The sequence below is a fragment of the Symphalangus syndactylus genome, chromosome 9 (assembly GCF_028878055.3).
Source record: "Symphalangus syndactylus isolate Jambi chromosome 9, NHGRI_mSymSyn1-v2.1_pri, whole genome shotgun sequence".
Taxonomy (NCBI): Eukaryota; Metazoa; Chordata; class Mammalia; order Primates; family Hylobatidae; genus Symphalangus; species Symphalangus syndactylus.
The window spans coordinates 69,995,981-70,018,006 of NC_072431.2; the positions used below are offsets into that span (position 1 = coordinate 69,995,981).

Genomic DNA, 22,026 nt, shown 5'->3' on the forward strand with positions numbered 1-22,026 from the left:
ACTTCATTCAAAAGACTAGAAGGAAAAAACACTAAATGTTAACTGCCATTACCTCAAAGTGGCAGGATCCTGAATACATATTCTCTTTCAGTTTGAATCTTCTAAATATTGTGTGTGTATGTGTGTTTTAAGAAACAGGGTCTCTCGCTCTGTCACCCAGGCTGGAGTGCAGTGGTGCGATCATAGCTCACTGCAGCCTTGAACTCCTAGGCTTAAGCTATCCTCCTACCTCAGCCTCCTGAGTAGCCAGGACTAAAGGTGTATACCACTATGCCCGGCTAATTTTTTTTTTTTTTTTTTGAGATGGAGTCTCACTCTGTGACCCAGGCTGGAGCAATGGTGTAGTCTTGGCTCACTGCAACCTCTGCCTCCTGGGTTCAAGTGATTCTCCACCTCAGCCTCCCAAGTAGCTGGGACTACAGGCATGTGCCGCCACACCCAGGTAATTTTTGTATTTTTAGTAGAGATGGGGTTTCACCATATTGGCCAGGCTAATCTCGAACTCCTGACCTCATAATCTGCCCGCCTCGGCCTCCCAAAGTGCTGGGATTACAGGTGTGAGCCACTGTGCCCGGCTAATTTACTACTTTTTAAGAGATGGGGTCTCGCTATGTTGCCCAGGCTGGTCTTGATCTCCTAGCCTCAAGCAATCCTCCTGCCTCAGCCTCCCAAAGTTCTGGGATTACAAGTGTGAGTCACCGTACCCAGCCTCAATCTTCTAAATATTCTACAATAAATACTGTTACTTCCATATCACTTAAGGTTTAGGTAGTCAGTAATGTGACACAAATACACAACAACATGTACAGGAAGAAAGTGAGGATGCTCTCATTTCCTGCCACTGAAAAGCTGAATTCTATTTATTCGACATTCTGTCCTGCTCATTGCCATATCGCTCATAGCTATCCCAGCCCTGCTTAAAAGCTCTTAAGGCTTCTACCAGACCTAGGAGAGGTCGGCAATAGCTCCGTCATGGCCCACAGGGTTTTCAGGATTCAGAAGCCCTGCCAATCTCCCTGACTGCATCGCCATCCACTTCCCCTCCTCCCTCCTGGGCTTTGGCCACACTGGACTTGCTATTCTTCAGGATCGTCTTGTCAATGTCTGCAAGGAAATCAGTTGGGACTGACAGGGACTGCACTGAATCTGTGGATCGGTTTGGGGAATGCTGCTCTCTTAACAATGTTGTCTGCTAGTCTGAGAGCCTTGCAGGCCTTTCCGTCTATTTAGGTTCCTTATTTGAACAATGTTTTCTGTTTTCAGTGTTAACGTTTGCACTTCTTTTATTAAGTTTATTCGTAAGTATTTAATGCTTCTTGCCATTTTTGACTATGATGTAGCTGAAGAATTTTGTATCTGCCTGGATGCTTTCCCCAAACATTTCCGCATGTTTGCTCTTCTTAAAATGCACGTCTATGGCTGGGCGCAGCGGCTCATGCTTGTAATCCCAGCACTTTGGGAGGCCGAGGTGGGTGGATCACTTGAGGTCAGGAGTTCGAGACCAGCCTGGCCAACATGGCAAAACCCCGCCTCTACTACAATTACAAAAATTAGCCAGGTATAGTGGTGCACATCTGTAATCCCAGCTACTTGGGAGGCTGAGGCAAGAGAATTGCTTGAACCTGGGAGGCAGAGGTTGCAGTGAGCCAAGATCACGCCACTGCACTCCAGCCTAAGGGACAGAATGAGACTGTCTCAATTAAAAAAAAAATGCAAGTCTCTGTTTAATAGCCAGCTCCTCAGAGCACGCCTTCCCTTGTCACCCTCAGCCCCTGCTTTATTTCCTTCATATTGTTTAGCATCAACCAACAGCACAATTATTTTCCTACTTGTTGACTGTTTGTCATCCCTCATTTACGAGCCCAATGAGAGCAGAGATTTTGCACGCCTTCCCCGGTCACCCTCAGCCCCTGCTTTATTTCCTTCATATTGTTTAGCGTCAACCAAGAGCACAATTATTTTCCTACTTGTTTACTATCTGTCATCCTTCATTTATGAGCCCAGTGAGAACGGAGATTTTGCCTGTCTTGTTCACGGCTACAGCCCTGGCCCCTGGCCCCTAGAACAGTAGCTGGCACACAATGAGCACTTATAAATATGAGCAGACTGCGACAACATTAGCAAAAAGCAATTTTTTAAAGTCTGTATCAGCGTTTAAATTTTAGAGACAAAAAGATGCATCAACAGCCCCTAAAAATCAACAGCAACACATTTTCCATGCCACTTTCACTCAACATTGTTTTTCTGACATCTCTGTTGATCTCTGTTGATCTAGTTTGCTGAATTTCACTGATGTATATATGTAATTGTTCTGTGGTTGAGTTATCCCAGTCTGAGGGGCCTAGCTGGGTTCCTGTTACTGTTTCACCCACCAAGGGCATTGCAACAGGTACAAGAGTGGCTGTAGTACAGCAAAGTCACAGAGTAGGGCCTGTCTTCAACCTGATATTGTCAGATCACTCTCCAAGGAGATCAACCAGTTTACACTTCCCCAGCAATGAAGAAGCCTGCTCCATTCCATGAGATTTGTGCCAACACTTGATTTCCTAAGGCATATTAATTTGGTCCAAAAAGACAGATGTGAAATGATATCTCTATTATTTTAAATTATATCTCCCTGAAACAGAGCATCTTTCCGCTTTTTTAATCAGCCATTTAGGCCCAATCTTAAGTGAACTGCCTGAATCCTCTGGTAATTTACTAATAGGGTGTTAGTCTATTTCTTATTGATGTTTAGAAATTCCTTTTGTGTTTTGGGTACTAAGCCTTTAACAATTTTATATGTTACATATAATTCATCCAAGTTTGGGTTTTCTTTAATATGGTTTATGGTATCTTTTGCCATATGAAAGGTTCTTGAGAAGCCAGGCACAGTGGCTCACGCCTGTAATCCCAGCACTTTGGGAGGCTGGGGCAGGTGGATCAAGAGGTCAGGAGTTCAAAACCAGCCTGGCCAATATGGTGAAACCCCGTCTCTACTAAAAATACAAAAAGTAGCTGGGCATGGTGGCGTGTGCCTGTAGTCCCAGTTAGTTGGGAGGCTGAGGCAGGAGAATCAGTTGAACCCAGAGGGCGGAGGTGCAGCGAGTCAAGATCACACCACTGCACTTCAGCTTCGACGACACAGCGAGACTCTATCTCAAAAGAAAAGAAAAAGAAAGGTTCTTGATATTTTTAATGGTATTATTAAGAAATAATTCACATACCATACAATTCACCCATTTAAAGTATGCAATTCAATGATTTTTGGTATATTCACCGAATTGAACAACAATCTTCACAATCAATTTTCAAATGTTTTCATTGTCCTATAAAGAAAGCCCAACATATAACAGATACATAAAAAATAAAAAGAAATTAAAACATACCACCAGAGAAAAATCACCTTCACTAAAATGAAGACAGGAAGGAAGGAAAGAAAGAAGAAAAGACCATAAAACAACCAAAAAACAACAAAATGGCAGGAGTAAATCCTTACTTATCAGTAACAACAGTGAATGTAAACGGACTAAACTCTCCAATCAAAAGACACAGTGGCTGAATGAATAAAAAAGCCAGACCCAACGATGTGTTGCCTACAAGAAACACACCTTACCTATAAAGACACACAGTAAATGGAAATAAAGAAACAGCCGGGCGCGGTGGCTCACACCTGTAATCTCAGCATTTTGGGAGGCTGATAGATCTTAATCAGACTAGACAGATTTCAAGACAAGAACTATAAAAAGAGACAAAGAAGGTCAAACGGTCAATTCAGCAAGATGATGTAACAATTATAAATATATATGTACCCAACACTGGAGCACCGAGATACATAAAGCAAATATTAGAACTAAAGGGAAAGACAGACCCCAATACAATCATAGCTGGAGACTTCAACACTCTACTTTCAGCATTGGACAGATCATCCAGACAGAAAACCAACAAAGAAATGACTTAATCTGCACTACAGACCAAATGGACCTAACAGATCACATGGATCATTCCCCAAAATAGACCACATGTTAGGCCACAGAACAAGTCTTAAAACATTTTTAAAAATACGAAATTATATCAAGTATCTTCTCTGACCACAATGGAATAAAACTAGAAATCAATTACAAGAGGAATTCTGGAAACTATACAAACACATGGAAATTAAATAATATGCTCCTGGATGGCCAGTGGGTCAATAAAGAAATTAAGAAGGAAATTAAAAAGTGTCTTGAAACAAATGAAAATGAAAACACAACATACCAAAACTTATGGGATCCAGTGAAAGCAATACTAAGAGGAAAGTTTATAGCTATAAGCACCTACATAAAAAAGTAGAAAAACATCAAAAAAGCAACATACAATGCATCTTAAAAAATTAGAAAAACAAGAGCAAACCAAACACAAAATTAGGAGAAGAAATAAAGATCAGAGCAGAAATAAATTTGAAACAAAAAAAATATAAAAGATCAATGAAACAAAGAGCTGGTGTTTTGAACCAGACGAACTCAGAAAAAAGAGAGACAAGATTCAAAGAAATAGTATCAGACATGAAAAAGGAGACATTAAACCAACATCACAGGACTTCAAAGTATCATTACAGGCTACCACGAGCAACTGCATACCGGCTGGAAAACCTAGAAGAAATGGATGAATTCCTATACACACACAACCTACCAAGACCTGATGGCTTCACTGCTGAATTCTACCAAACACTAAAAGAAGAAGAACTAATACCAATCCTACGTAAACTATCTCAAAAAGCAGAGGAAGAGGGAGTACCTCCAAACTCATGCTAGGAGGCCAGTATCACCCTGATACCAAAACCAAAGATACATCAAAAAAAAAAAAAAAAAAAAAAAAAAAAAAGGGAAAACTACAGGCAGATATCCCTGATGAGGATTGTTGTTAAATCTCCTCCAAAACACACTGGCAAACCAAATTCAACAAAACATTAAAAAGATCATTCATCATGACCAAGTGGGATTTATCCCTTAGAAGCAAGGATGCTTCAACATATGCAGAGAAATCAAAGCAATACATCATATCAGCAGAATAAAGGACAAAAGCCATATGATCCATTCAACTGATACTGAAAAAGCATTTGATAAAATTAAATATCTCTTCATGATACAAACCCTCAAAAAAAAACTGGGCTTAGAAGGATCATACTACACACATTACAACAGGCCCACAACTAGTATCACACTGAATAGGGAAAAACTGAAAGCGTTTCCTCTAAGATCTGGAACACGACAAGGATGCCCACTTTCACCACTGTAATTCAACAGAGTACTAGAAGTCCTAGCTAGAACAATCAGACAAGAAATAAAGAGCATCCAAACTGGAAAGGAGTAAGATAAATTATACTTGTTTGCAGACAGTATGATCTTATATTTGGAAAAATCTAAATACTCCATCAAAAAACTAGAACTGATAGACCAATTTTCAGTAAAGTTGCAGGACACAAAATCAACCTACAGAAATCAGTAGCATTTCTATGTGCCAATAGAGAGCAAGCTAAAAAAGAAATCAAGAGGTCAGGCATGGTGGCTCATGCCTGTCATCCCAGCACTTTGGGAGGCCAAGGCAGGTGGATCGCTTGAAGCCAGGAGGCGGAGGTTGCAGTGAGCTGACTTCGTGCCGTTGCACTCCAGCCTGGGCAACAAGAGCAAAACTCCATCTCAAAATAATAATAATAATAATAGTAATAATAAAAGAATGTTTGAATAAAACTATTAAGATTCCAAACATTTTACAAACTTAAAATTCCTTTCTACCATTCACAAGCGTTTTCAAATAGAAAATTAATGAAGACTAAATAAATGTATTCCCTCTGCAAAGGTTTTCTTGTAACTACAAGAAAATTTCTGTAAGCGTCACAGTGGCAAATGTTAGTTTTAATTAATGAATAAATTAAGTTCTGTTTAGAAAAAAAAAAAAGAAAAAGAGATAAAAGAAACCACACTATTTGACCCCTCCCCCTAAATTCATTCCAACTCCAATTAGGGCGTCCTGGTATCGACCAAGATGAAGAAAGAAATGACCACTGCTGGGAAGCTGCCTCTCTGAAAAGTCCAGGGATTTAGGGTACACACAACACGGCCAAAAGGCAATTTCACAAGCACGTGAGAACATGTGATGAAAATCTATCAGCACAGTACCTTAGATCTCTGAGACTAACTCAGTGAAGATGCTGAACATCAGACGGCACTTTAAGCAAGCAAAAGGCAACACCAAGATTATCCCAAAGATATCTCTAGCAACCCACAAGTTACAAGAACACAAGTTCCTTAAAAAGGGGCACAGAAACAGCTGTGTTATAAACTTTCTAGAGACCAACTTGGCTATACATACCAATAGTGTCAAAATCTGGCATATTTTATCTCCAACATTCTACTGCTAAGAACTAAACCCAAGGAAACACCCATTGCTCCAAAGATTTAACTACTCAGAGTTATTTTTGGAGTGTTTGCAATTGTTAAAAAATGGAAAACTACATATCCAACAATAGCAGGGCACAACTGAATAAAGTAGGATTTCTCCCCAGTATTGTACCTATCAAAAACACAAGATCTGGGCGTGGTGGCACATGCCCGTAGTCCCAGCTACGTGGGGGGCTGAGGTGGGAGGATGGCTCGAGCCTGGGAGTTTGAGGTGGCAGTGAGCTATGATTACGCCACTGTACTCTAGCCTGAGCAACAGAGTGAGATCCTATCCCCCACAACCACCAAAACAAAGCGGGAGCTAGGCACAGTGGCTCACGCCTGTAATCCCAGCACTTTGGGAGGTCGAGGCGGGCGGATCACCTGAGGTCAGGAGTTCGAGACCAGCCAGGGCAACATGGTGAAACCCTGTCTCCACTAAAAACACAAAAAATTAGCCGGGTGTGGTGGTGCATGGTTGTAGTCCCACCTACTCAGGAGGCTGAGGCACAAATTGCTTGAACCTCAACTCAGTTGCAGTGAGCTAAGATCGTGCCACTACACTCCAGCCTGGGTGACGGAGTGAGACTCTGTCTCAAAACAAACAAAGAAACAAACAAACAAACAAAAAAACACCCACAGGATCTAAAATATCACATACAGCTGCCATAAAAAAGAATAAAATCGGCCAGGCGCGGTGGATCATGCCTGTAATCCTAGCACTTAGGTAGGCTGAGGCGGGTGGACTGCCTGAGCTCAGGAGTTTGAGACCAGCCTGGGCAACATGGTGAGACCCTGTCTCTACTAAAAATACAAAATTACAAAAAATTAGCCAGGAGTGGCAGCGTGCACCTGTAATCCCAGCTATCGGGAGGCTGAGACAGGAGAATTGCTTGAACCCGGGAGGCAGAGGTTGCAGTGAGCTGAGATCGTGCCACTGCACTCCAGCCTGGGTGTCAGACTAAGACTCCATCTCAAAAAAAAAAAGTTCTCAGGGAAAACTGTGCTCTGCACAATCCTCCATCTGGCGAGATGAGCAGAACAGGGATGGAGAAACTGAGGCAACGGGTAAACAACAGATGGCGCTTTACGTAAGCAAAAGGCAATATCCAGGTTACCCTAATAATATCTCAAGCAACCCACAGGTTGCAAGAACACAAGTTCCTTAAAGGTGGCCAGGAGAAGGCTGTGTTATAAACTTTCAAAACACTACAGTTCAGGTGAAAGGGACAGAAGTATGGGAGGAGATGCTTACTTTTTATTACATGAGTTAACAAAAACACAGTTAATTGGGTTGGTGCAAAAGGAAGTGCGGTTTTCGCCAATACATAATGGCAAAAATCACCATTACTTTTGTACCAACCTAATATAAGGGGAGGAAAGGAGCTAGTAAAGGAGGAAGGCCGGATGGGTGCGGTGGCTCACACCTGTAATCCCAGCACTTTGGGAGGCCAAGGTGGGCGGATCACGAGGTCAGGAGATTGAGACCATCCTGGCTAACACGGTGAAACCGCGTCTCTACTAAAAATACAAAAAATTAGCCAGGCGTGGTGGCGGGCGCCTGTAGTCCCAGCTACTCAGGAGGCAGAGGCAGGAGAATGGCGTGAATCTAGGAGGTGGAGCTTGCAGTGAGCCGAGATAGCACCACTGCACTCCAGCCTGGGCAACAGAACGAGACTCTGCCTCAAAAAAAAAAAAAAAAAAAAAAAAAAAAGGAGGAAGGCCTCCTGGTTGGGCACAATAACTCACACCCGTAATCCCAGCACTTCGGGAGGCTGAGATGGAAGGATTGCTTGAGGCCAGGAGTTAGAAACCAGCCTGGCCAACACAACAAGACCCCGTCTCTACAAAAAATAATTTTTTAATAAATTAGCTAAGCATAGTAGTGTACGCCAATGGCCCAGCTACTTGGGAGTCTGAGGTGGGAGGACTGGCTCAGCCCAGGAGGTCAAAGCTATAGTGAACTATGATCATGCCACTGCACTCCAGCCTGGCCAACATGGTGGAAAAAAAAATGTAATTTTGCAACTTAATAACATTTTATCAGAAAAAAAGTAAGTTAACATTAATCATGCCACAAACACAGGAAGCCTTTCAGTTTCTCTCTCTCTCCAAAGCTCGCATATGTACACCACATGGCTACTTGTCCAAGTTTTAAACTAACTTTATTGTAGTTTTAAACCCTTTTTTTTTTTTTTTGAGATATTGGCTCGCACTGTCACCCAGGCTAGCATGCAGCAGTGTGATCACTGCTCAACCTCTGCCTCCCAGGTTCAAGTGATTCTCCTACCTCAGCCTCCCAAATAGCCGAGACTACAGGCGCATGTCACCATGTCCAGCTAATTTTGTTATTTTTAGTAGAGATAGGGTTTCACCATGTTGGCCAGGCTGGTCTCAAACTCCTGACTTCAAGTGATCCACCCACCTCAGCCTCCCAAAGTGCTGGGATTCCAGGCGCAAACCACCACACCAGGCCCACCATTAAATGAGATTTTCTACCTTAGGTTAAATGGGAAGTTTCTGAAAGGTGAGGAAGAGAGGATGGGAGAAGCAAGCCTGCTCTCTACACCGACCAAAGGAAATACACCCGACTTGTGCTAAAAGAGAATGACAGGAACTCACCTTCATGTAGCAGAAAGTAGCATTTCTCAAAGATCCTGTGATGTCTGAGACCCTCAAAGAGCTTTAAGGCGGGGGTTACAAACCCTGAGCCTAGTAAACACCAGTCATCGACGCCATGCCAGATTATCCGACACTTAGAGCTGAAGACACTTATTGGTATCAAAGAAACCCTGTGCAAGCTCCAGCACCCAGCTGCCCCAAGCACTGCGCAGAAACCACCTTCCTGCCCCACCGCAAAGCAGTGCAGGCAAAACGAACCTTCAGAGAGACAAGTGAGAAGCAACGAAGACACAGGAGAACTTCAAGGTCTCCAGTAATCTCTGGGCTGCTAAGTCCAAAGCCGGAGCTCCAGTCCCTAACTCATGTTGCTGCAGCATCTGACACAGAAGTGGGGTGGATCCTCTCCCAGCTTCCACTCCTGGTTTTCTTAACATTCATCTGGCCACCCCTTCCTTCTCAGGCTCCTTCAAAAGCTGGTGTTCCCAAGTTCCAGCTGGGGCCTCTGCTCAAGGGGGACACGCTCATTCATGCCTTAATCCCATTTTATGTACCTACTCACCTCCAGATCCAGTCACCTACTAGAGCTATCTCCTTAGATGACCCAAAGGCCATCAAGGCTAAAACTTATCCCAAGGCACCAAACTGGCTCCTTCCCATAAGGAAAAACACCGTTATTTACCTAGTGATCCCTGCCAGTCATTTTTTTTTTTTTTTTTTGACACAGGGTCTGGCTCTGGTGCCTGGGCTGGAGTGCAGTGGTATGAGCATGGCAGCCGCCTTGACTTCCCGGGCGCAAGTGATCCTCCCACCTCGGCCTCCCAAGTAGCCGGGACTACAAGTGCATGCTACCACTCCCGGCTAATTTTTGTATTTTTTGTAGAGATGGGATTTTGCCACATTGCCCAGGCTGGTCTCGAACTCCTGGGCTCAAGCGATCCTCCCGTGTCAGCCTCCCAAATGCTGGGATTACAGACGTGAGCCACTGCACCCGGCTCCTGCCAGTCATCCTTGACACTCTGGCTCTCCTACAACCAGTTACCAAGTCCTATCGTTTCCACATTTGAAGTGTCTCTCAAAGGCAGCTCTCACTCCATCCCCACTGACACTGCCTCCCTCAGCCAAATTAAATTGTTGTCTGAGCCGGGTGCTCACAGATGTAATTCCAGCACTTTGGGAGGCCAAGGCGGGTGGATCACCTGAGGCCAGGAGTTTGAGAGCATCCTGGCCAACATGGTGAAACCCCATCTCTAATAAAAATACAAAAATTAGCTGGGCGTGGTGGCGGTGCACGCCTATGATCCCAGCTACTCAGGAGGCTGAGACAGGAGAATCGCTTGAACCCATGAGGCGGAGGTTGCAGTGAGCCAAGATTAAGCCACTGAACTCCAGCCTAGGCACCAAAGCGAGAGTCTGTCTCAAAAAAAAAAATTTGTCTCTCATTTCCATGATATTGTTTCTGCGTTCCTCCTACCTTGGACAGTGCCTGACACCAGGAAGGTGCTTAACAATAATAACATCTACTGTCATTGCCTACTTTTTGAGAGAGGCACTGCTCTAAGTTTTGCACCTATTATGTATGATCCCTAAAACATCTCTATTTTACAGATAGGGAAAATAAGGCATATAGAAGTCAGCTAATGTGCCCATGATCACACGCGAAGTGAACCTGGTTTCAAATCCAGTTGGCCTCCAGAGCCCATGCATTAACCATTAAGTTCTACTTTGGTCCAATAAATGATACAGGTTTGCATAAAGAAGTCAATCTGGCAGGGCACAATGGCTCCTGCCTGTAATTCTAGCACTCTGGTAGGCTGAGGCCAGCCAATCACTTGAGCCCAGGAGTTGGAGACCAGCCTGGGAAACACAAGAAGACCCCGTGTCTACAAAGAATACAAAATTCAGCTGGGTGTGGTGGTGCACACCTGTAGTCCCAGCTACTTGGGAGGCTGAGGTGGAAGGATCACCTGAATCCAGGAGTTTGAGGCTGCAGTGAGCTGTGATGGCACCCCCGCACTCTAGCCTGGGAGACAGAGTTAAACCCTATCTCAAAAAATGAAAATAAAAAGGAAAAAAAATTTTTTTTTTTGAAGAGTCAATCCTATCAAATGAGAAAAGGCAGAAAAGCATCCATATAATTTTGCAATCAAGACATCAATAGTGATGTAAGCAAAACCCCTTTCACTAGGGTGATAGAGGCAAAAACTAGGCAACAAGGATGAAGGAGTGAGAAGAGAGCATTCTTAACAGCTACCACTTAGAACATGCCATTCCCAGGCACCATGCCAAGCGCTTCACATAACATATTTTTTAATCCTTGCAACACTTCTAGGTAGATACTACTATTCCCACTTTACAGATGAGAAAACTGAAGCAAATGAGCTTAAGTTATTTGTACTAGGTCACGCTGCAAATAAATGGCAGAAATGGATTCTGACTTAATTCATCTGACCCCAAAAGCCATGCCATCCATCTCAATGCCAAGGTTGGTAAGACAGTTTCAAGTCAAATGCCAAAGTGAGTGAAAAAAAAAAAACAATCTCACATGCCATAGATATACAAAGTGTATTTTAGTCATTGATTTTAACAAAGGCACAATTAAGAGATGAACTTTTTTGAAGTTTAAAATGTTTAACTTAGTTTCCTTTTTTTTTTTTTTTCAAAACTGAGTTTCACTCTCATCACCCAGGCTGGAGTGCAATGGCGCAATCTCAGCTCACTGCAACCTCTGCTTCCTGGGTTCAAGTGATTCTCCTGCTTTAGCCTCCTGAGTAGCTGGGATTACAGGCGCCCACCAGCAGGCCTGGCTAATTTTTGTATTTTTAGTAGAGACAGGGTTTCACCATGCTGGTCAGGCTGGTCTTGAATTCCCAACCTCAGGTAATCCACCTGCCATGGCTTCCCAAAGTGCTGGGATTACAGGCGTGAGCTACCGTGCTCAGCCTATTTTCCATTCCTTTAGCAGGGTACCTCCCATCTCAGCACTCATTCATCAGTTAAGAGTATGAAGCAAAGACTAGCACAGTCTTCTGCCAATAGTGTCTTGTTTCTTAATGTGAAACAATTCATAGTGCAGAAGAGACTTTCACAATAACTCACGTTTAAAAGGAACCAAAGAGAGACTGGGCGTGGTGGTTCATGTCTGTAATCCCAACACTTTGGGAGGCCAAGGTCGGAGGATCACTTGAGCACAGGAGTTCGAGACCAGCCTGGACAACACAGTGAGACCCCATCCCTTAAAAAAAAAACAAAAAAACCCAAATTAAAAAAAATTAGCTGGGCATGGTTTCACCTATAGTCCCAGCTAATTGGGAGGGCAAGGCAGGAGGATCAGTTGAGTCCAAGAGTTCAAGGCTACTGTGAGCCATGGCCATGGTCACGCCACTGCACTCCAGCCTCGGTGACAGGGAGAGACCTTGTCTCAAAAAAAAAAAAAAAAAAGATCAAATGAGAAATTACAAGAGAAAGCATAGTTTTAGTTGCTAAACGTATAGTTTAGGCAACATCAGTAGTCTCATAAAGACAAAAGGAAAGGAACGTAGGCTGACATAATTACATGTCTGGAACCAGACTTCTTCCAAAACTCAAGACTTCCCGTTTATTTCTCCTCACTACGGTTAATGAATGCAACGTTCCATTTTCAAAATCATGATATAAAACCATGGTAACGTTCAACATTCCCCCCGCTTCTTAAAAAAATTCACTACAGTCTCAAGATGGAAAATAATTTATCTTTGTTCTTTAGTTTTTTAAATAATTGCCGACCATCTTAAACACCAAAATTAAAAGTACTCCCGTATTAAAATTTAATAATCTGGGGCTTAATCAATTTTTAAGAAAACAAGTCTTAAGGGATACCAAGATCAAACAAAAGCTAACGGTTCAGTATGAAACCTTTCTGTAACCAAACTCAGTGTGTAAGACTGGGACATGTTTGAAAAACAGCACTTGTAACCAAAGAGCATAAATGTCCAAATGGCAGTGCTTCGAAGGCTGTGTCATGTACTCCCCAGGATCACACTCAGGTATGTAATCATACGCAGAAAAAATACTACAGACCTCTTGTCAAACGTATTTGATTCGTACATGAGAAAGTTAACTTAAGGATTTCCATGTTCGAAATCAATCTAAATGAAAATTCAATTTACTAAAACTTCTATCATTCCTCCTTTCTGTTTTTTCATTTTAAAGAAAGGCCAAGGTTCTTTGTCCATTTTTCTTTCTTTTCTTTTTTTTTGTTTTGTTTCAGACGGAGTTTTGCTCTGTCGTCCAGGCTGGAGTGCAGCGGAGTGATCCCAGCTCACCGCAACCTCCATATCCCAGGTTCAAGTGATTCTCCTGCTTCAGCCTCCTGAGTAGCTGAAGTAGCTTGTAAGCATGCTTACAAGCATGTGCCGCCACGCCCAGCTAATTCTTGTACTTTTAGTAGAGACAGGGTTTCACCATGTTGGCCAGGCTAGTCTTGAACTCCTGACCTCAAGCAATCCACCAGCCTTGACCTCCCAAAGTGCTGGCATTACAGGCGTGAGCCACTGTGCCTGGCTGCCCATTTTTCAATTGGATTTTTTGTTTTCTTGCTACTGAGTTGTTTGAGTTTTGTATATATTTCGGATATTAACCCCTTCTCAGATGTATGGTTTGCAAGTAGCTTCTCCAAATCCCTAGGGATTAAAAAATGGGCAAGGGACACAAACAGAGTTTCTCAAGAGACTGACAAACGGCCAACAGATACAGTTGGCCAACATATCACAATCACTAGAGAAATGCAAATTAAAATCACAATGAGATATCATCTCGCGCCTGTCAGAATGACTTTTATCAAAGAAAGACAAATGCTGGTGAGAATGTGGAGCTAAGGGAGCCGTCATGCACTGTGGGAATGTAAATTAGTACAGCTATGATGGAAAACAGCACAGAAATTCCTTTAAAAACTAAAAATAGGCCGGGCGTGGTGGCTCATGTCTGCAATCCCAGCACTTTGGGAGGCTGAGGCGGGTGGATCATGAGGTCAGGAGTTCAAGACCAGCTTGACCAACATGGTGAAACCCTGTCTCTACTAAAAATACAAAAAATTAGCTGGGCGTGGTGGCGTGCACCTGCCATCTCAGCTACTCGGGAGGTTGAGGCAGGAGAATCGCTTGAACCTGGGCAACAGAGCAAGACTCTGTCTGCAAAAAAAAAAAAAGAAAGAAAAAAGAAAAAAGAAAAAACTACAAATAGAATTACTTTATGATCCAGCAATCCCACTGCTGAATATATACTACCCCCAAATTGAAATCAGATTGTCAAAGAGATGTCTGTTCACCGCAGCACTATTTGCCACAACATGGACAGAAGCAAACGTTATACTAAGAGAAATAAGCCAGGCACAGAAGCACAATATAGGATTCCACTTATATGTGGAATCTAGAAGACGATGGAACTCATTGCAGCAGAGAGCAGAACTATAGTTACAGAAGCAGGGGGTGGGGAACAGGGAGATGATGGTCAAAGGGTACGAAGTCCGTTAGAGAAAAGGAACATATTTTTTCTTTTTTGAGTTATATTGCACAGTGTGGTAAATATAGTTAATACAGTTATTTTTGGGTGGCTCACACCTTTAATCCTAGCACTTTGGGAGGCCGAGACGGGAGGATCACTTGTGCCCAGGAGTTCGAGACCAGCCTGAGTAACAAAGTGAAACCTTGCCTCTACAAAAATTCAAAAAATTAGCCAGGTGTGGTGGTGTACACCTGTGCTCCCAGCCACTCAGGAGACTGAGGCAGGAGTACCACTTGAGCCCAGGAGGAGGAGGGTGCAGTGAGCCATGATCACCCACGGCACTCCAGCCAGGACAACAGAGCAAAACTCTGTCCCGTAATAATTATTTTTTTTAATTAAAAAATAAGGCCGGGCCTGGTGGCTCACGCTTGTAATCCCAGCACTTTGAGAGGCCAAGGCAGGCAGATCACAAGGTCAGGAGTTCAAGACCAGCCTGATTAACATGGCGAAACTCCGTCTCTACTAAAACACAAAAAAATTAGCCAGGCGTGGTGGTGCATGCCTGTAGTCCCAGCTACAAGGGAGGCTAAGGCAGGAGAATCGTTTGAACCTGGGTGGCAAAGGTTGCAGTGACCGAGATCATGCCACTACACTCCAGCCCAGACAACAAGGCAAGACTCCATCTCAAATAAATAAACAAATAAAAATAAGGCCAGGTGTGGTGGCTCATGCCTGTAATCCCAGCACTTTGGGAGGCCGTGGTGGGTGGACCACCTGAGGTCAGGAGTTTGAGACCAGCCTGACCAACATGGTGAAACCCTGTCTCTACTAAAAATAGAAAAATTAGCTAGGCATGGTGGCGGACATCTGTAATCCCAGCTACTCAAGAGGCTGAGGCAGGAGAACCGCTTGAACCCGGAAGGCGGAGGTTGCAGTGAGCTGAGATCGCGCCACTGCACTCCAGCCTGGACGACAGAGCGAGACTCCGTCTCAAAAAATATATATAAAATAAAATAAAGGCTAAGACTGAGGCCAGTGAGGTCCTGAGATCAGTCATATAATCTAGAGCAATTACATGGCATCCTGTATGAATGGCTTCAAAGGTTCTTCAGTACTGGGCAAGGGAAACACACCATCTCTGCGACGTGGACCAGATGTCACTAAAAACCCTCTGGAGAGGACTGAAGGGCTTGCCATTTATCCATTGGCTGTAGCCAGAGCTGCAGAGACCAGACTAGAGCTGTGCTCCTGCAAACTAAACACAGGCACTGAAACAACTCACAGACATCAAATTTAATTTTCTGATTGTCAATACCAGACAGGAATGACAATTAGCATCTTTTTCGTTGTCCTTAATAAGTTAAGCATTGTTTCATGCTACCGGCCTCTTTTTTTTTTTTTTTTTTTTTTTTTGAGATGGAGTCTCGCTCTGTCGCCCAGGCTGGAGTGCAGTGGCGCAGTCTCGGCTCACTGCAAGCTCCGCCTCCCGGGTTCACGCCATTCTCCTGCCTCAGCCTCTCCGAGTAGCTGGGACTACAGGCGCCCGCCACCACGCCCGGCTAATTTTTTGTATTTTTAGTAGAGACGGGGTTTCACCGCGGTCTCGATCTCCTGACCTCGTGATCCGCCCGCCTCGGCCTCCCAAAGTGCTGGGATTACAAGCGTGAGCCACCGCGCCCGGCTACCGGCCTCTTAAAGAACATGACAAACCCATTAAATGAAAACAATTCTTTAGAAACCAAGGGCCGGGCATGGTGGCTCAAGCCTGTAATCCCAGCATTTGGGAGGCTGAGGCAGGCGGATCACTTGAGGTCAAGGGTTTGAGACCAGCCTGGCCAACATGGTGAAATCCCGTCTCCATTAAAAATACAAAAATTAGCTGAGTGTGGCGGCATGCACCTGTAGTCCCAGCTACTCAGGAGGCTGAAGAATCCCTTGAACCCAGAAGGCGGAGGTTGCCGACTGCGTCACTGCACTCCAACCTGGGCAACAGACCAAGATTCCATCTCAAAGAAAACAAAAACAAAAACAAAAACAAAACCCAGAAATCTACCAGAAGCTAGACTGGGTAGCTTATGCTTACCTTTCTTAGAAAAGCATTTAACCCTTAACTAGCTGCCTCTGCCAATATTTCTAGGCACTGATTGTCCAGCTACCTAGCCTGGGTGCTTGTCCACCAACTGGCCCTAGTTTTTTCATTTCCCAGTTAATTCTGAATGGCCCAAATTCTCCTGATCTTTCTAGGTCCACCTCAAAGGTTACTTCACGAGTTTCGGGCCGAGCGAGGTGGCTCACACCTATAATCCCAGCACTTTGGGAGGCCAAGGTGGGCAGATCACCTGAGGTCAGGAGTTCAAGACCAGCCTGGCCAACAATGTGAAATCTCGTCTCTACCAAAAATACAAAAAATTAGCCAGGCGTGGTGGCAGGCGACTGTAATCCCAGCTACTCAGGCGGCTGAGGCAGAAAAATCACTTGAACCTGAGAGGCACAGAGGTTGCAGTGAGCTAACTTTGCGCCACTGCACTCCAGCCTGGGCAACAGAGCAAGACTCTGCCTCAAGAAAAAAAAAAAAAAAAAAAAAGAAAGTTTCTGATCCTAACCATAACAAAATCCCGAACAGTTGGTATACCACTATGGCAATTCAGTCCTGCCACATTTTCTAGCCTATTGCTTCCTCTAAGTACGTTCCTTACAGGCAGAAACTATTAATATATTTGCACTTAGGCCGGGTGCGGTGGTTCACGCCTGTAATCCCAGCACTTTGGGAGGCCGAGGAGGATGGATCACCTGAGGTCAGGAGTTCAAGACCAGCCTGACCAACATGGTGAAACCCTGTCTCTACTAAAAATACAAAAATTAGCTGGGCATGGTGGCGGGCACCTCTAATCCCAGCTACTAGGGAGGCTGAGGCAGGAGGATTGCTTGGACCTGGGAGGCAGAGGTTGCAGTGAGCAGAGATCGTGTCACTGCACTCCAGCCTGGGCAACAAGAGCGAGACTCTGTCTCAAAAATATATATATACACTTAGCTCTACCTTTCCTCCTTGCAACAGATGCAGCTAGAGCCTAAACGGAGAAGATGCCAGTTAACCAGCGTTTGGTGATTTTAGTATTGAGACTCCAGTACTAGCAGTGATTCCAATCCACCTGATTCAGGCCACAGGAATTCTCCCAGAATCTTCACAAGTTGAAACTCCAAATCCTTAATCCTAGAGAGTAAATGCACTTAGGGTCAATGCACACCTAAGTATACCTTAGGTGCGCGACAGGTCTATTCCTGTCAGAATCCTTATCGGTCAAGCGCTGATGGAACACTCATCTACAAATGAGGTACACATGCTGAGACCCTAAGCTGACCCAAGCTGACGGTGCTTTATCACATATTCATCAGCAGTCTCGGAGTTTTTCTTCCCATTCCCTCCCATAGCGGCTCACCTTTGAGGCAGAAAAGAAGCAGTTCAGGGGGAAGCCACAATCCTTACCAAGCAGGCTTCAGAGAAGCTCACCATTCATCAGCCAGTGAGGGCTGTCACCTGCTAGTTGAGAATTAAACTCAGACATCAGATTCTTCCACAAAGGCCTCCTCACCAGCTGTCCAATGGGTACGGCGTTCAGACGACTCAAAACAGCACAACAGGCCTGGTTTTATTTCTGATGGTCCCCATCAAGGGAAATGAAACTACATGCCTCTAGATTACCTTGCGATCACTCCTCATTTTATTAAAAACATGAAGAATCCACCCTATTCTGGATATTTACCAAGCTTGACACAGGGAACACCACTATGCCATTTAACTTTGTGCACGTACGTGAGTCTCTCCCTCCCACCTTTCTGAGATGTGTTTCACTGCCAAACGGAGAAGAAACACAAACACTCCCCAAAGTCGAAAAATGGCAAACGACCAAAATGTTTCCCGTGCCAAATCCGAATTATCCAGGCCTCGGCTCCAGCCGTGGGAAGTCCCGCCATCTCCAAGGCCGGCAGGGAACCCTGGCTCGGGGGACGCGAGTGGGCAAACCCCAGTGTGGGGGAACCAGGCCGAGGTCGGCCGATGCTGGGCGACCCCCGCCAGTAGTTGGGGCGGGGTCTGCAACCCAAGAAGCGGTAAAAGAAGCCGGCTGAGGAGCCGCTCCCGACCAGCACGCTCCCCGCTCCCGGCCCCGCGGGCAGCCCCGACTGGGCCCGACCCCAGCCCGCCCTCCAGCCCTGGCTCACCCCGCCCCGGCGGGCAGATGCGCGCCCCGGGCCCAGCTGGGCCAGCTGCTCTGCGGACGCCCGCGGCCGCGCTGGGCTCACTCGTGGCGGCGCGTGGCGGGCCCGGGGCCGCTCGGCACCATCTTCTCTCCGCGCCGGGGGCAGCGTCCGGCTCCGCGGGGCCGACGCGAGGACCAGACGCCAACCGGGCTCCCGCCGCCGCTTCAGCTCGGGCTCCGGCAACCGCGGTTTCCGGATGAAAAAAAAAAAAAAAAAAAACCACGCCACCTCCAACGCCGCCGTGACCTCCGACCCCGGGCGTCCGACGGCGGCGCGGCCGGGACAAGCTTCATCAGAGGCAGGCGGCGGAGACCACGCTTCCGGGACTGGTGGTGTGCATGCGGACGTGCGTGGAGTGCGTGATGGACGTTTATGGGTCTGTGTGCGGGTCTGGTGTTGTGCGTGTGCATGTGTGCGTAGTGCGTATATGTGGCTGGTAGTGTGCATTGTGTACGACGGTGTGTGCAGTGCATGTATGTGCATCTGTGCGCGTGTGTGGTGTGTGATGGGTGTGGGCGTGTGCATGTGTCGATGTGTAGGGAGTGCGCACACGTGTGTGCATGCTCATGTGTGTGCTGTGCTTGTGTCTGTTGATGTGCTAGTATATTAATCACTGCTGATAAACATATAATTTTGGACCAGGTGCGGTGGCTCAGGCCTGTAATCCCAGCACTTTGGGAGGCCAAGGCAGAAGGATCGCTTGAGTCCTGGAGTTCCAGACCAGCCTGGGTAACATAGGGAGTCTCTGTCTCTATTTATAAGTAAAATAAAATGAAAATGAAAATTTTAAAATTATAATTTTGTACAATCACTTTGCAAAATAATTTGGCATTATGCAGTACACTTAAAGATATACACATCCTCTCTTGAGAATATATTACCCTGGAGAAACAGTTGCACCTACGCACAAGTAGACAAAATAATGCTCATAGCAACACTAATGTTTATAGCAGCAGTATGACTAACTAAAAATTGGGGAGAAAAAGCAGATGTCCATACAGTCAAATGTAAAAACCAACTTTGATATATTCATGGTTTGGTTTGTTTTTGTAGAGACAGGTTCTCCCTATGTTACTCAAGCTGGTCTCGAACTACTGGACCCAAGTGATCCTCCCACCTCGGCCTCCCAAAGTTCTGGGATTACAGGTGTGAGCTGCCACGCCTGGCCCATCTTCATGTTTAATCAGATACAAAAGACCAGTGAAAATTATTTAATACAGCTCACACAATTATGGTAGTCAATTGCAGAATATATTGGCAGAGACCAAATCACAAAATGGTACACTGCTACATATTTCCATTATATAAAATTCAAAACAGGCAAGTTCATAACATATTGTTTAGAGATGCATACATAATTGGTTGAACTGACATGAAGCATGAGAAAAAGATGCATAAACTTCATGTTAAGTGTTAGGGGAATGGGATGGGGGAGGAGCACAGGGCGCTTTAAAAGTAATGAAAGTTTTGTTGTTGTTGCTTTTGAGACAAGGTCTTGCTCTGTCACCCAAGCTGGAGTGCAGTCGCGTGATCATGGCTCACTGCAGACTCAGCCTCCCAAGCTGAAGTGATCCTCCTGTCTCAGCCTCTTGAGTAGCTGGGACCACAGATGTGCACCACCGTGCCCAGCTAATTTTCGTATTTTTCACAGAAATGGGGTTTCCCCCAAATCGCTCAGGCTGGTCTCGAACTCCTAGGCTCAAGTGATCCGCTCACTTCCACCTCCCAAAGTGCTGGGATTACAGGCATGAGCCACCGCACCCAGCCATCTTTAACAAAAGTTTATCAGGTGAAGCCTGTAATGATCAACACAATGGCTCAGTTCCTTCACTGAATACCCTCTTATTTTCATGATTTTTGCCCTCTTTTGTTATCTTGCACCATTTGAATTATCTTCCTTGTTGTAATGGGTGTGACATTATCTGCAAGTGCAGGCAGTATTGAATTGTGTATATAACGATGGAACCAAACTCCCTAATGAGATGTCCCTTACCAGGCTATGACTGATAATGTAATTAAAGGAACCCCACCACCAATGGCACCATATATGACTTAGTGATTGAGACCGTAGGAGAATGTAAAAAAGGCAACTTCAAATCTTTTATCCTAGCTGCCTTGTATGGGATTTCAAAAAAATTTTTGTTTTTGTTTTGAGATGGAGTCTCGCTCTGTCGTCCAGGCTGGAGTGCAGTGGCACGATCTCAGCTCACTGCAACCTCTGCCTCCCGGGTTCAAGCGATTCTCCTGCCTCAGCCTCCTGAGTAGCTGGGATTACAGGCGCATGCCACCACAATCCACTACTTTTTGTATTTTTAGTAGAGAAGGTGTTTTGCCATGTTGGTCAGGCTGGTCACGAACTCCTGGCCTCAAGTGATATGCCCACCTTGGCCTCTCAAACTGTTGGGATTACAGGTGTGAGCCCGAGTCCAGTAAAAAAAAAAAAAAAAAAAAAAAAAAAAAAAAAAAAAAAACCTTTTTTAATAGAGACAAGGTCTCACTGTGTTGCCCAAGCTGGTTTTGAGCTTCTGGCCTTAAGCAATTCTCCTTACTCAGCTTCCCAAAGAGCTGGGATTATAGGTGTGAGCTACCATGTCCAGCTGGATTGTAAAATTCTTTTTTTAAAAAAAGACAGATTACATGGTGCAGCCACTTTTAAACAACAGTCTGGCAATTTCTCAAAAAGTTAAACTTAAGAGTTACCATTTGAAGCCAGGTGTGGCTGCTCACGCCTGTAATCCCAACACTGGGAGGCTGAGGTGGGAGGATCGCTTGAGCCCAGGAGTTCAAGACCAGTCTGGCCAACATGGTAAAACCCTGTCTCTACTAAAAAATAAAAATTAAAAAATTAGCTGGGCATGGTGGTGGGCACCTGTAATCCCAGCTACTCAGCAGGCTGAGGGAGGAGAATCACTTGAACCTGGGAGGCAGAGGTTGCAGTGAGCTGAGATTGCGCCACTGCCCTCCAGCCTGGGCAACAGAGTGAGACTCTGTCTGGAAACAAAACAAAACAAAACAAAACAAAACCTGTCTGGAAAACAGTGAACCCCATCTTATAAATAAACGAACAAGTTCTAAGACATATGGCTTTATTTTAAAAAATAAAAAGTTGCCGGGCGCGGTGGCTCACGCTTGTAATCCCAGCACTTTGGGAGGCCGAGGCGGGCGGATCACGAGGTCAGGAGATCGAGACCACGGTGAAACCCCGTCCCTACTAAAAAATACAAAAAATTAGCCGGGCGCGGTGGCGGGCGCCTGTAGTCCCAGCTACTCG

At 45.1% G+C, this 22,026-nt stretch overlaps 1 protein-coding gene across 4 annotated transcripts in view; it reads right to left on the bottom strand.

The window, feature by feature from the left end:
• The window catches only part of TMEM248 (transmembrane protein 248), a 36,616-nt gene extending 17,417 nt beyond the window's left edge, over nt 1-19,199 (bottom strand). The window contains exons 1-2 of one of the 4 annotated variants that reach the window (XM_063646415.1): nt 18,717-18,962; nt 17,983-18,033 (exon numbers count right to left, since the gene is read on the bottom strand). In XM_063646415.1, the coding sequence (XP_063502485.1) occupies nt 17,983-18,009 (27 nt within the window). In that variant the 5' untranslated portion in view covers nt 18,010-18,033; nt 18,717-18,962. Of the gene's footprint in view, nt 1-12,116; nt 12,253-15,573; nt 15,842-17,982; nt 18,034-18,716 lie in introns of those variants that run through there. The other 3 variants (XM_055293002.2, XM_055293001.2, XM_055293000.1) reach the window with 3 other exon arrangements.
• Between the last annotated feature and the right edge of the window lie 2,827 nt (nt 19,200-22,026).